The sequence below is a fragment of the Trichomycterus rosablanca genome, chromosome 23, assembly GCF_030014385.1.
Source record: "Trichomycterus rosablanca isolate fTriRos1 chromosome 23, fTriRos1.hap1, whole genome shotgun sequence".
NCBI lineage: Eukaryota > Metazoa > Chordata > Actinopteri > Siluriformes > Trichomycteridae > Trichomycterus > Trichomycterus rosablanca.
In genome coordinates, this window is record NC_086010.1 from 3,071,616 (window position 1) to 3,083,769 (window position 12,154).

Below are 12,154 nucleotides of genomic sequence, written 5' to 3' on the forward strand. Positions count from 1 at the left end.
TTCTGAGCTCCCGGGTTCGAATATAAGCTCTGCTACCAGTCACCCTCTAGCAGGCACAATTGGCTTATGCTGGGTGGAAAAGGCCGGACTAAGGAGTGAGGTTGTTAACGCTGTTTAAGGATCTTGGTTGCCCAGGGCACCTGTACAGAAAGTGAAGGGGCCCAGGGATCAGGGCGTGGTTCTCTGTACATGACGCCGACCTCACTCGCAAATCTACTGAAGTATGGGTGAATAAGAAGGGACTGGTAGGACTGCACACCCTCCTTGGATGCCGTTGGGGTCGAAAAAGGTGTAAAATGCATAAATGAAAAGTGAGTGGCACCACTGTGGGCAGAGTCAAGGTATCAAGGTTCGTTTTTTAACTCGGGTCATTGTGAGAGGTTCAGCGTGTCCTTCCTGCGTCTACAGCCTTTACAGTACAGAATACGGTCTCACTAGGTCACACTAGCCCACTATAAATGAGATCCTGTGTTTGAATCTCAGCTGTGCTATCAACCGGTTGAGCTGCACGGACATCGGGGGACGAAACAGCCAAGCCGTTAGGAGGTGGCACTTTCGCTGCCCGTCCCAAGCCTTGATAAAAATAAGGAGGGTTGTGTTAGGACGGGTATCCAGTGTCAAACTGGTAAATCAGGTATACAAACCAGAATGATTGGGGTTGGGGAGTCTGATGGGGGGTTGAAGCCCTGCAATATTTCTTTCTTGCACCCAGTGTTGTCCAATAGAATCTGACCCACCACGACCCTGACCAGAATTAACAGACCACCCAACCATCACAACATCAGACCTATAATCAGATCTGTATTAGCTATGTTCTGGAAGATCGATCCACCACCATGTTTCATCCCTAATGTGTTTAACAGACCCGAGCAGCAGTGTATCATCGATAAAGCAAAGTGTCCCTCACTAAGAGCTGTTAATCCATCGACCCACAGGGACACTCGTAGCTCTATAGATCTTTCCGAAGCCCAGTTCCAGTCCCAGTTTCACTCGGCACGCCGCTGAGCGGACCCGCCGTCACGTACTTCGTTTAGGTAACACCGCTGCACGGCGGCGCTGAGGATTAACAGAAAAAAACGTGACACCAATATTATTATTAAAGTTAAAGCTGCAATTTGGTAATACGCAGCTGCCAGATCCAGCTGTGAGTGCAGCGTAGGACACGCAGAACAGACGAGCGTCGGCAGAAAGGAAAGCAAGTCGTCTAAATCAGCGTTTTTTAAATTGTTTATCAAGCGACCCACAATTTGTCTGTGATATTTTTGTCCAGGCAACACAAACAATGCATGAAAATGAAACAAGGCAAAACATACTTATATAATTAATAAAAACAGTGGCAATCTGGTCCCACTGTGGTTTACAGATGTGACGTAAAGCCTCCACAAGGGGGCGTTCATTTCGTGTTTACGTGTTTAACCTCCTTTTACTGTTCTTCAATGGTCAGGACCCCCACAGGACCACCACAGAGCAGGTATTATTTAGGTGGTGGATCATTCTCAGCACTGCAGTGACACTGACATGGTGGTGGTGTGTTAGTGTGTGTTGTGCTGGTATGAGTGGATCAGACACAGCAGCGCTGCTGGAGTTTTTAAACGCCGTGTCCACTCACTGTCCACTCTATTAGACACTCCTACCTAGTCGGTCCACCATGTAGATGTAAAGTCAGAGACGATCGCTCATCTATTGCTGCTGTTTGAGTCAGTCATCTTCTAGACCTTCATCAGGTCACCCACGGGGCGCTGTTGGCTGGATATTTTTGGTTGGTGGACTATTCTCAGTCCAGCAGGGACAGTGCTGCTGTGTCTGATCCACTCATACCAGCACAACACACACTAACACACCACCACCATGTCAGTGTCACTGCAGTGCTAAGAATGATCCACCACCTAAATAATACCTGCTCTGTGGTGGTCCTGTGGGGTCCTAACCATTGAAGAACAGCATGAAAGAGGGCTAACAAAGCATGCAGAGAAACAGATGGACTACAGTCAGTAATTGTAGAACTACAAAGTCCTTCTATATGGTAAGTGGAGCTGATAAAATGGACAGTGAGTGTAGAAACAAGGAGGTGGTTTATTATGGCTGAGCAGGAATTGACAGTACAGTGAGGAGAAAGCACATGAGCTCGTGTGCTGGCGCTTCTCTTCACATGACATTTTGACCGCTAACACAAACACTTTCCACAGGAAACCCCGGCGTATCTGAAGCGAGAGCACAGACGAGCGTAACTGCAGCGTACTAAACCCGGCCGCATCACTTCCTTCTCGTCTCCAGGGTGTCAGCGCTGCTGTCAGAGTCGCGCTCGGTGTTTTTTATAGCGTTTACCGGCCCACGTAATAGTGAACGAATTTTCCGTCGGACGAATTATCTGATCTGTGATTAGCGAACATGTGACGTCAGTAGCGCAATGAAGTTAGCTTAAGCTACATTTCTGCACAGCAGTGAACGTTTGTTTGTTTGTTTGTTTGTTTATTAGGATTGTGATGTCATGTTTTACACTTTGGTTACATTCATAACAGGAACGGTCGTTACTCATTACACAAGGTTCATCAGTTCACAAGTTTAATATCAAACACAGTCATGGACAATTTAGTGTCTCCAATTCATCTCTTGCACGTCTTTGGACTGTGGGAGGAAACCGGAGCACCCAGAGGAAACCCACGCAGACACGGGGAGAACATGCAAACTCCACACAGAAAGGACCCGGACCGCTCCCACCTGGGGATCGAACCCAGGACCTTCTTGCTGTGAGCCACCGTGCCTCCCCAGCAGTGAACGTAGCTTGCCCAACGCCGCAGTAAACGAAGTGTAGAGAACAAGCACACGCCGCCGCTCTGGGTTTGTCATCATGAGGAAGTGAAGCAACACTTCCTGCGTCGATTCTTGCCACAGAAGAAAGAAAATAAATCTTGCGTTTCGAACTAGAGAAGCTACGCGAGCTGTTCGGACCGCGTTCAGGCTTGTGTGATTGATGGAGGGGCGTTACAGTGTTAGGTGGAACTTGCTCAAGTTCAGTAGAATTGTGACTAGACAGAAAATACAGCAACTTCTGCTACGATATGCATTTACATTTATTTAATAAAAACTACATACAACGTCCACAAAAATCCTAATAAATTATCTCTGGGTCTGTCTGAAAACCCAGTGACCTGCCCTGCTCCCTACTACCTACCTGATCAGCTGCCTCAGTGGAGAGGATTCTAATAAGACATCGAACTCAGAAGGCAGATTATTTAGACGCTCTACTTACACACAGATTACGTCAAGTCAGTTTTCAGGTCATTCGAACCGATGGGCTGAGGCGGCACAACCCGCTAACCCTCCACGTACCAAAAACAGTTAAACTGTCCCTGACGAGCCCGAACACCTTTATACGAATTAAACATCAATGAGAATTTATTTACGTTTAAAAAGAACTCTGTTGGTTGCTCCACATTTATTCGTCCACCACGTTTGTAGTTTTGCTTGAGAAAAGTCGTGCCGCACTGAATGCTGGGATTGCCTTCAGCGCTGAGGAGGCGCCGGACGCTCCCTCGTCATTCAGTCAGATCATCGCTCAGAATTAAGGCGCCTCAGTAGGAGCATTTTGTGGGAGCTAAGAATTTAGACACGCCCTCTTCTCGGGAGAGCCAAGTCAAGTCAAATTTATTTATAGAGCGCTTTTTACAATAGACATTGTCCTTTCTGTGTGGTGTTTGCATGTTCTCCCCGTGTCCGCGTGGGTTTCCTCCGGGTGCTCCTGTTTCCTACCACAGTCCAAAGACGTGCAAGTGAGGTGAATTGGAGACACTAAATTGTCCATGACTGTGTTTGATATTAAAAACTTGAACTGATGAACCTTGTGTAATGAGTAACCACCGTTCCTGTTATGAATGTAACCAAAGTGTAAAACATGACGTTAAAATCCTAATAAACAAACAAACAATAGACATTGTCTCAAAGCAACTTTACAAAATCCAGGACCGACAGATACAAAAACCCCTGTTGAGCAAGCCGAGGGCGACAGTGGCAAGGAAACCTTGAGAGGAACCAGACTCAGCAGGGTCCTCCATCCTTCTTGGGTGGTCTGGAGGATACTTTAAATGAATAAGATTTACACAAATCATACACACACAGAATTAAAATGAACTAAAAGTCCTAGAGAGTAGAATGAGGTAAAATGCGTCTGTGTAGGGAGATCACTGGGTTTTCAGACAGACACTATAAAAAGCTATAGAGAAGACACACGTCCTGCTGATTGACCAGTATGGGCCTATGGATAAATATGTAAGGGGTTCCACCCACAGCGGGACTGGCCGTAAGTTAGGAAGAGGTCGAGGTGGACCAGCACAGCTAATGATGGGTGCAAGTATGAGTAGTGGGGGGGTAGCGGGGGGATTCTGGCACTTTGTGTAGAATCGTAAAGTAAAGTAAGTAGACGATGGTGTGAATATAAGCAGCTGGTCTTCTCGCCGAGATGAATTATTTAGCTTGCGGATTTTGCTAAACGTCCTCTAGAGAATCAGTGGTACGGTGGTATTCCCCTTACAAGCACAACACTTCCTATCATCTAACAACACGATTACCAAACAATGAAGGCTGCAGAATTAATGCTGCTGCTAAAAAAAAAATCTAGCTTTATCGATCATCTTTAAAGGAATGAAAATGCTCATACAGGCGGTTCAGAAGGCAGCTTGGCATCACAGGGCTGTGAACAAGTTCTTCAGATCTTCATACGAACTGTAAAAAAAACTGTGTTTTGTGGTTTCTTGACTTAAACAAGTGATTGTTTACATCTACAAGCAAACGCTTCCGGTAACTGGCGATCATTCTTTTACTTTACAGAGCTTGCCTTGTTCATATGGGTCATGTACCATATTTCCATATGGTTTCTGCAGTCACCACCTTAATCCATGGCATGCCTGTTGAATTGGTGGAGGAATATAAATATCTGGGTACCATCTTCGACAGTCAGTTGAACTTCTCAGCCAATACGGAGGAGATTCTCAGGAAGTGTCATCAGAGACAATACCTCCTCAGGAAGCTCAACTCCTTTGGCGTGAGTAAAAACATCATGCAGACATTCTACTACTCATTCATTGAGAGTATCACCACCTTCTCTATCACCTGCTGGTTCCATTCAACCAGCCTTCAGAATAGGAACCGCCTACAGAGGAACATTACAATCTGCGGGAAAACCATTGGACTGCCACTCAGAAATCTGTCTGTAGTGTACGAACATTTAACACGCAGGCTTGCACATCGGATTACCCAAGACCCCTCCCACGCTCTATACTTAGCGTTTGAGTGGCTGCCCTCAGGCCGCCGGCTTCGCTGTCCGGCGTGCAAGGCTCAAAGGAGAAGGGCGACTTTTGTACCCAGAGCCGTCCAGCTCCTAAACTCAAGGCCTTTCCATTCAAACACTTCCTCGTAATACCTCATTGCAATTTGCACTACTGTGTATATATACCTAACAGTCAGTCACTTTATATCTTGTATTTAATTACTTAGTCACTTTATATTCATATTTCAATATGAATATTTTTTTTTTTTTTTTGCTTTTTGCTCTGTGTGCCCTCAATTGCCCCTTGGGGATGGAAAAAGTTTTCTGAATCTGAATCTGGTACAGTCATGCTGCAAGAGGAAAGGGTCTTCCCTCCCTAAACTTATATACTTTCCTCTATATAACTGTTTGTTACACCTGTTAGCAATTTTTATAGGTAAAAAACATGAATTAAAAAAATATGAATGGGTGTTCCAATACTTTGGACCATATATGATATATGATATACATGATCTTCAAACAAATCTTTACTATTTGCACCTCAGTCTCGCTTGAAACACGAGGGTGACCGTGCTTTCTCAATAGCTGCTCCCAGTCTGTGGAATTCATTACCTCCTGGTGTTAAATCCCAGACTTCAATTGATGCTTTTAAAATGTGTCTTAAAACCTACCTTTTATCTCCAGGTGTTTATTTTACTCCAGCTGTTTTATTTTTGTTTATTTATTTATTTTTGTATATTATATATTTATTAACCTAACATATATGTACAGTATATATATGTATTTTCTTTTAATGTTGCTTCCTGCTGTACAGCACTTTGGTTAGCTTCGGCTTTTAAATGTGCTTTATAAATAAATTGAACTGAATTGAATATAGTGTATTTTACAGTGTACAATTTCAAGAACGAAATCGAAACATTACAGCCAAAAGTCGTGATAGGACGGCCGTCGTAGGCTTTCCAGTTTAGAGAAGACTTGCTTAACCTGATATCTTTCATTCATTTATTTACTTACTTTCATCGCCTCCAGCGGCTTTATCCGGGTCAGGGTTGCAGCGGCCCCCCCGCTCCCCCTCAGACACAGCCGATCATGTATGTGCGGACGCCCACCTGGCTGAAAGTACCGCTGACATCCGAACCCAGATCTCAGTGGCGGTGGGCTAGCTGCACCACCTGAGCGCCACTTGACACCTTTTTAAGCTCAACAGTCACGCACACAGACAACATCGGGCTTTTAATGTGAAACGAAAATCTTTTTCTTGAAACATGACGTACTGTATTTCCGTCAAACAGTCCGAGTTTGTTGCACAACCAAGACAAGGTAAAACAAACTGTGTACGAAAAACTCCAGATCAGATTCTTAAACCTGCTGACATCTCAGCTTAAGAGATATAATAATTATATTGTAATATAAATGATATGGCCGTAAATATATGGAGTTCAGGTTCTAAAAGACATAGTATAACAGTATAGTATAAAATAGTATAGCGGGGGTGTCCAAACTCTTCTTGTTAGGGGACATATGGAGTAAAAAATATGCAAACACGGGGCCACAGATTCGTTTATAATAAAATTAATAAAAATATAACAAACCTACTTAATTCCTAACAATTAAACTTTTTACTTTTTATTTAACAAAACCTTTTTATTTGATTTGATTTACTAATGATCTGATTTCACTCACCAGTTTATAATCCTAATGGGATGATTATTATGATTCTTTAAATGAAACATACCCACTTCCCTCTGAACCCAGTAAAAAAATATACATTTTCATTCTCAGCGCTCCTGAAATCTTCTGCGTTCGCTCGGTCATCTAGTCTTAATTTCTTCTGAGCCTCCGTGTTTATCCAAAAACTGAGGAACGTTAACGCAGGTGTGACGTTAATGTTTTGAGTTGGGGGGAAAGAAGACGGGGAGCGTTTTAGATTTGTTTTATGAAATAGCGCCACCCAGAGTTCAAACAGTCCTGCTTAATAGCGGGACAACCCTAATTTGATTTCTAAAACAGCTCGCAAATGGACATAGTTTGGACATCCCTGACGTATAGGATCAACAGCAGAACTATAGGACTACTCCTGTCAGACAAGAACACGCTGTTTACTCAAAATTTCATCTCAGGATTTATCAGTCCAGGCACTATTTTTCTGTCCAGTGATGATGAGCCTCACTGTAGTGTAGCCTCATAGCCCATAACCGTTCCTGGCTGACATTAACGTTGAACCCGACGTGACCTTCTGCTGTCATAAACTATCAGCCTCAAGCTTTGACGCGTTTTGTGCTCTAAGATGTTTTTCGTTTACCGCTGTCGTTATAAATCGCTTTTTGAGGTTCAAAACCTTGGTGTCAGTGTGTCCTGAAGCTCTTGACATGTGACTATGATTTTTTGCACTGTGCTGCTGCCACGTGATTGGCTGATCATATCATATCACTACATTAATGGCCGGGTGTCAATTTTATATAAACCAAACACAAGCCTACATAACCACAAATATTATTCTTCTTCTAAGCTGTCAAAACAGCTCTGACCTGCCAAGACATGGACTCCACGAGACACCCGACTGGACGATCGATCAGTCAACCTTCTCCCATCACTCTTATGCCTGCGTGTACATTGTAGGGAAGATTGTTGATTCAAATCCAGATCTGCTGTGCAGCCACTGTTGGGCCCTTGAGCAAGGCCCGATACCCTCTCGGCTACAGGGGCGCCGTACAATGACTGACCCTGCGCTCTGACCCCAGCTTCCAAACAGCTGGGATATGTGAAGAAAGAATAGTATTGTACTGTACACATAAAGGCGTTCATCATTCTTAGGTGCCTTTAAGAATATAATGCAGTAAGCATGGGCACTTTGACTGGTCTGAGACTACACACACACACACACCAGTACTGAAAATATCTACAATTTGAGCCATGGCGGCACCTCCATTGGTCCGTACCAGACAACAGCCCATGTTCTCTAGCTTTAATGAGTCTTAATGAGTCTTGGCTACCCAACAATCTGGGACCACTGTCAGTGGGTACTCACTATGACTACCTGCTATTTCGGGGATACTTCAACCCAGTCGTCTGATCATGCTGATTCGGCTCACCAGGTGAACCATCATTCCAAAATCATCTCCCCACGTGCTCGGGTGGCCCACTACTGCTTATAGCTGGGCGTCCAGGGTTCGAATCTCGGTACGCGATTGGCTAATGTTTGAGTAAGGGTGGCCGAAACAGCCTAGCCATTGGGAGGTGCACTTGTCGGCGCGCTCTCAGTGCCGGTCCCAAGCCTGGAAAGAAGTTGGGGTTGCAACAGGAAGGGTGTCTGGTGTAAAAGCAGTGTCAAGTCAGGTGTACGGACTAGATCTGATGTGGGAACCTCTATATACTAAAAAAAAAAAATAGTATATGCCAATAGAAGGGGTCCTAATGTATTTACACTATACATTCATTTTAGCTCACTGATGTCAGTCAGGGAAACAAAATGAAGGAAATTAAATACCATTAATCAAAAAAAATGTCAAGTATAAGATTTCTGACATATAGAAAACACCCCTATGTGCATGTTTAGGCTGTACATGTTGATCATATGGATCAGGGTGAGGTTGGCGAGCATGGTGATGAACAGCGCGTACCTTGATGATGCTGGTCCTGCGGGGTATTCCAGGTCTGGTGTCTGATGCGTTACAATCCGATTCCGTTGATCGAGCCGGTTCCACCGAGAGCGCACAGTCCCCGTTCAGTACCGACACCGACGCCGGTCCGGATCCCGGTCCTGATTCCGGTGCAGCCCCGCTTTCATGTCGAGCGCTTTCGGCGCTGTCGGGAGGCGGCACGGCGGCGCAGCTCTCCATAAACTCCGCCATGAGCATGAATTCAGCCCCGGCACACAGGATGCGTCCTTCGGTTCCGCTTTCGAACCCGTTCAGCCGGAGATCGGAGTTAAACCGCGGGGGCTGGTGGCACGAACGAAGCGGGTAAACAGTCCGACATGGTTCCTCTTCAGCAGCGGCATCTGGACTCCACGCACTAGAACGTTTCCTGCTCCAGATCCGTCAGCGCTTCTGCTGCTGCTGCTGTCTGAGCTGCTGTGAACCTCATTGTTCAGCATCACATCCAGGACATGGGCTTCCCTCACTAATACTGCCATCTGCTGAATTACAGCAACACAAACAGCCCAAATCAGCTATTAAAACACCATCATCAGGGACAGAACCTTACTGGTCTTGCTGGTCTTACCATCTTTTATCAATCAGCAAGCTCAGCATGGTTGGATGTTTATTTTATTTTTTTTTACCTCATGCTTATGAGGACAGGACAGGTAGTTACTGCTTACACAAGATTCATCAGTTCAGATTTCATATCAAACACAGTCATGGACAATTTAGTGTCTCCAGTTCACCTCACTTGCACGTCTTTGGACTGTGGGAGGAAACCGGAGCTCCTGCAGGAAAACCACACAGACACGGGGAGAACATGCTAACTCTACACAGAAAGGACTCGGACCGCCCGACGTGGGGATCGAACCCAGGACCTTCTTGCTGTAAGGCGACAGTGCTACCCACTGAGCCACCGTGCCGCCCTATTTATTAATAATAGCACAGAAAGTGTTTTACATTTACATTTTCAGCATTTAGCAGACACTTTAATCCAAAGCGACTTACAGTACTGTGACAGTATACAGTCTAAGAATGGAGGTTTAAGGGCCTTGCTCAAGGGCCCAACGGTGGCAACCTGGCAGTGATAGGGCTTGAACCAGCGACCTCTCGATTACTAGTCCAGTACCTTAACCACTAGGCTACAACTTCCCCATAAATTCTGACCTGGCCTGGATGGTTTGAGTCAATCCTTGTAATACCTGTGCGTGATTTACATTTTCAGCATTTAGCGGACGCTTTATTCAAAGCGACTTACAGTACTGTGACAGTTGCTTGTCTAAGCAATTAAGCGTTAAGGGCCTTGCTCAGGGGTCCAACAGTGGCAACCTGGCAGTGACAGGGCCTTTCGATTACTAGTCCAGTAGCTTAACCACTAGGCTACAACTGCTCTTAGTTTTGTCTAATATAATATAAATCAGATAAATTTAAATTCCAAAGGGCTCATACACTTATCTTACAACTTTGGCTTGGAAACATTTAGGATTGAGTATGTTTGTGTTTTTATTGACTATTAAAAGCCCCCCAACTGCATTTATTTAAAAATCAAATATTCACCACTATTTTAACTGGCTGTGAGTTTTAAAAAAACACACGACACTAATATTCATAAAGTTGTCTGAATTAATGACTATTTATTATTTGTAGTTTATGAACTAGTCGCAGTTTAAGTTAGCCTATGTAGCTAACCACTAAGTCTGAGAACAGTTGGCTATGTTAGTTAGCTTCATAGCTAACTTACTGCACAAATATCAATAAATAATTTCTCTAACATGACATTAAACTTTAACCTGTTTGGGAAATGTTTTCTTTTCCGAGTTCTGAGCTTTAACTATTCAAATAAACGCTTTGTAACTTAAAAAAACCAGAATTACGTCCTAAATGGCTGCGTTCCAAGCCGCACAATATGCCCTACATAGTAGGCTTAAATAGAGACGACGCCATTTGTAGTGTAGTACACTATCTAGGATAAAACAGTGTGATTTGGGACACAACCGTGTCCTTACTCGTAGTTTCACTTGCGAAAATGTAACTGATTTAGGATTAGTTTTGCATTTTGATGCAAGTCAAAACGCTAATTTATTGGCTTCTGTCAGTTCAGTAAGATATTTTCTTTTTATTTAAGCAGACTTTTATACTTTTTACGACCTTAAACATAAAGTTTTGAATAGTAATGCACATTATTAGGTGTACACGCATTTCTACCCAAACACCCATGTTACTTACCTTTTGTAGATGGTAAAACTTGCCGTTTTCCACTTTCCATTTATTATTTTTGTTGTTTTCATGCCAACGTTGCCCTTATACTGTCAACTTCAGTGTAAACTTAAAGCTGATCGCACAGCGCTCTAAATAGATTGTGTGTCAAAATACTACCCTGCTAGAAATTGCGTACTATTTTATAATACTATTTAGTACGCAAGTAGGCGGGTTGAACTCGAGTCTAAGCAGCGGTTGGTAGCGTACTACTATTTTGACATACTTTGTAGTATGCAAGTATGTGATAGTGGTCCTGCCTTCTTAAGGCTTAATGCAATTCTGATTGGGCGTCTGAATTTTCTTGACCAATCAGAATGAGAGGTTTTATGAATCGTCAGTATCCAGGAGAAACTACAATAAATGTGCTTAAATATTGAAATTTAGCTTTAAAATACTTTTAAAATACATTTTTAACAAACGTTTACCTCAAGTTGGTATGCTGATTACAAGTGTCACCCATGTTTCAGTGGTTTCTAGTGCATGGCAGAGCAGCTGTCTGCTGTTTGTCTATGTTGATTTTACTGATATTATTCAATAGAAATCCAACAGCTTCAAATATACTAACTACTAAATAAGAATAAAAACTAACATGTGATATTTTAATGGCAGAAGCAACCTAGCAATTGAGATTTTGGATTTGAGTGTCATAGGGACGATACTGGACTAGTAATCAGAAGGTCACTGGGTCAAGCCCCACCACTGCAGGTTGCTGCTGTTGGGCCCTTAATCCTTAATTGCTTAGACTGTATACTGTCACTGTACTGTAAGTCGCTTTGGATAAAGGCGTCTGCTAAATGCCGAAAATGTAATGTAAATGAGTGTAGCCTAGTTTTCAGAAACAGGTGGGATCTCAAAAAAGAACATTTGTACAAACCTTGTCCCCATTATAGACACAACTGACATATATGTAACTTATTCTACATAAAACAAGCTTTTCGACGGTATATGAAATGACATTGTTGTGGTGGAAATTAAGCTTCTTAATAAAGAT

The 12,154-nt window shown here is 43.5% G+C and overlaps 1 protein-coding gene across 2 annotated transcripts in view; it reads right to left on the reverse strand.

The window, feature by feature from the left end:
- The window catches only part of LOC134300975 (inactive phospholipase C-like protein 2), a 48,653-nt gene extending 37,446 nt beyond the window's left edge, over positions 1 to 11,207 (reverse strand). The window contains exons 1-2 of one of the 2 annotated variants that reach the window (XM_062985470.1): positions 11,131 to 11,207; positions 8,884 to 9,401 (exon numbers count right to left, since the gene is read on the reverse strand). In XM_062985470.1, the coding sequence (XP_062841540.1) occupies positions 8,884 to 9,120 (237 nt within the window). In that variant the 5' untranslated portion in view covers positions 9,121 to 9,401; positions 11,131 to 11,207. Of the gene's footprint in view, positions 1 to 6,277; positions 7,735 to 8,883; positions 9,402 to 11,130 lie in introns of those variants that run through there. The other variant, XM_062985472.1, reaches the window with a different exon arrangement.
- Positions 11,208 to 12,154: the final 947 nt, after the last annotated feature.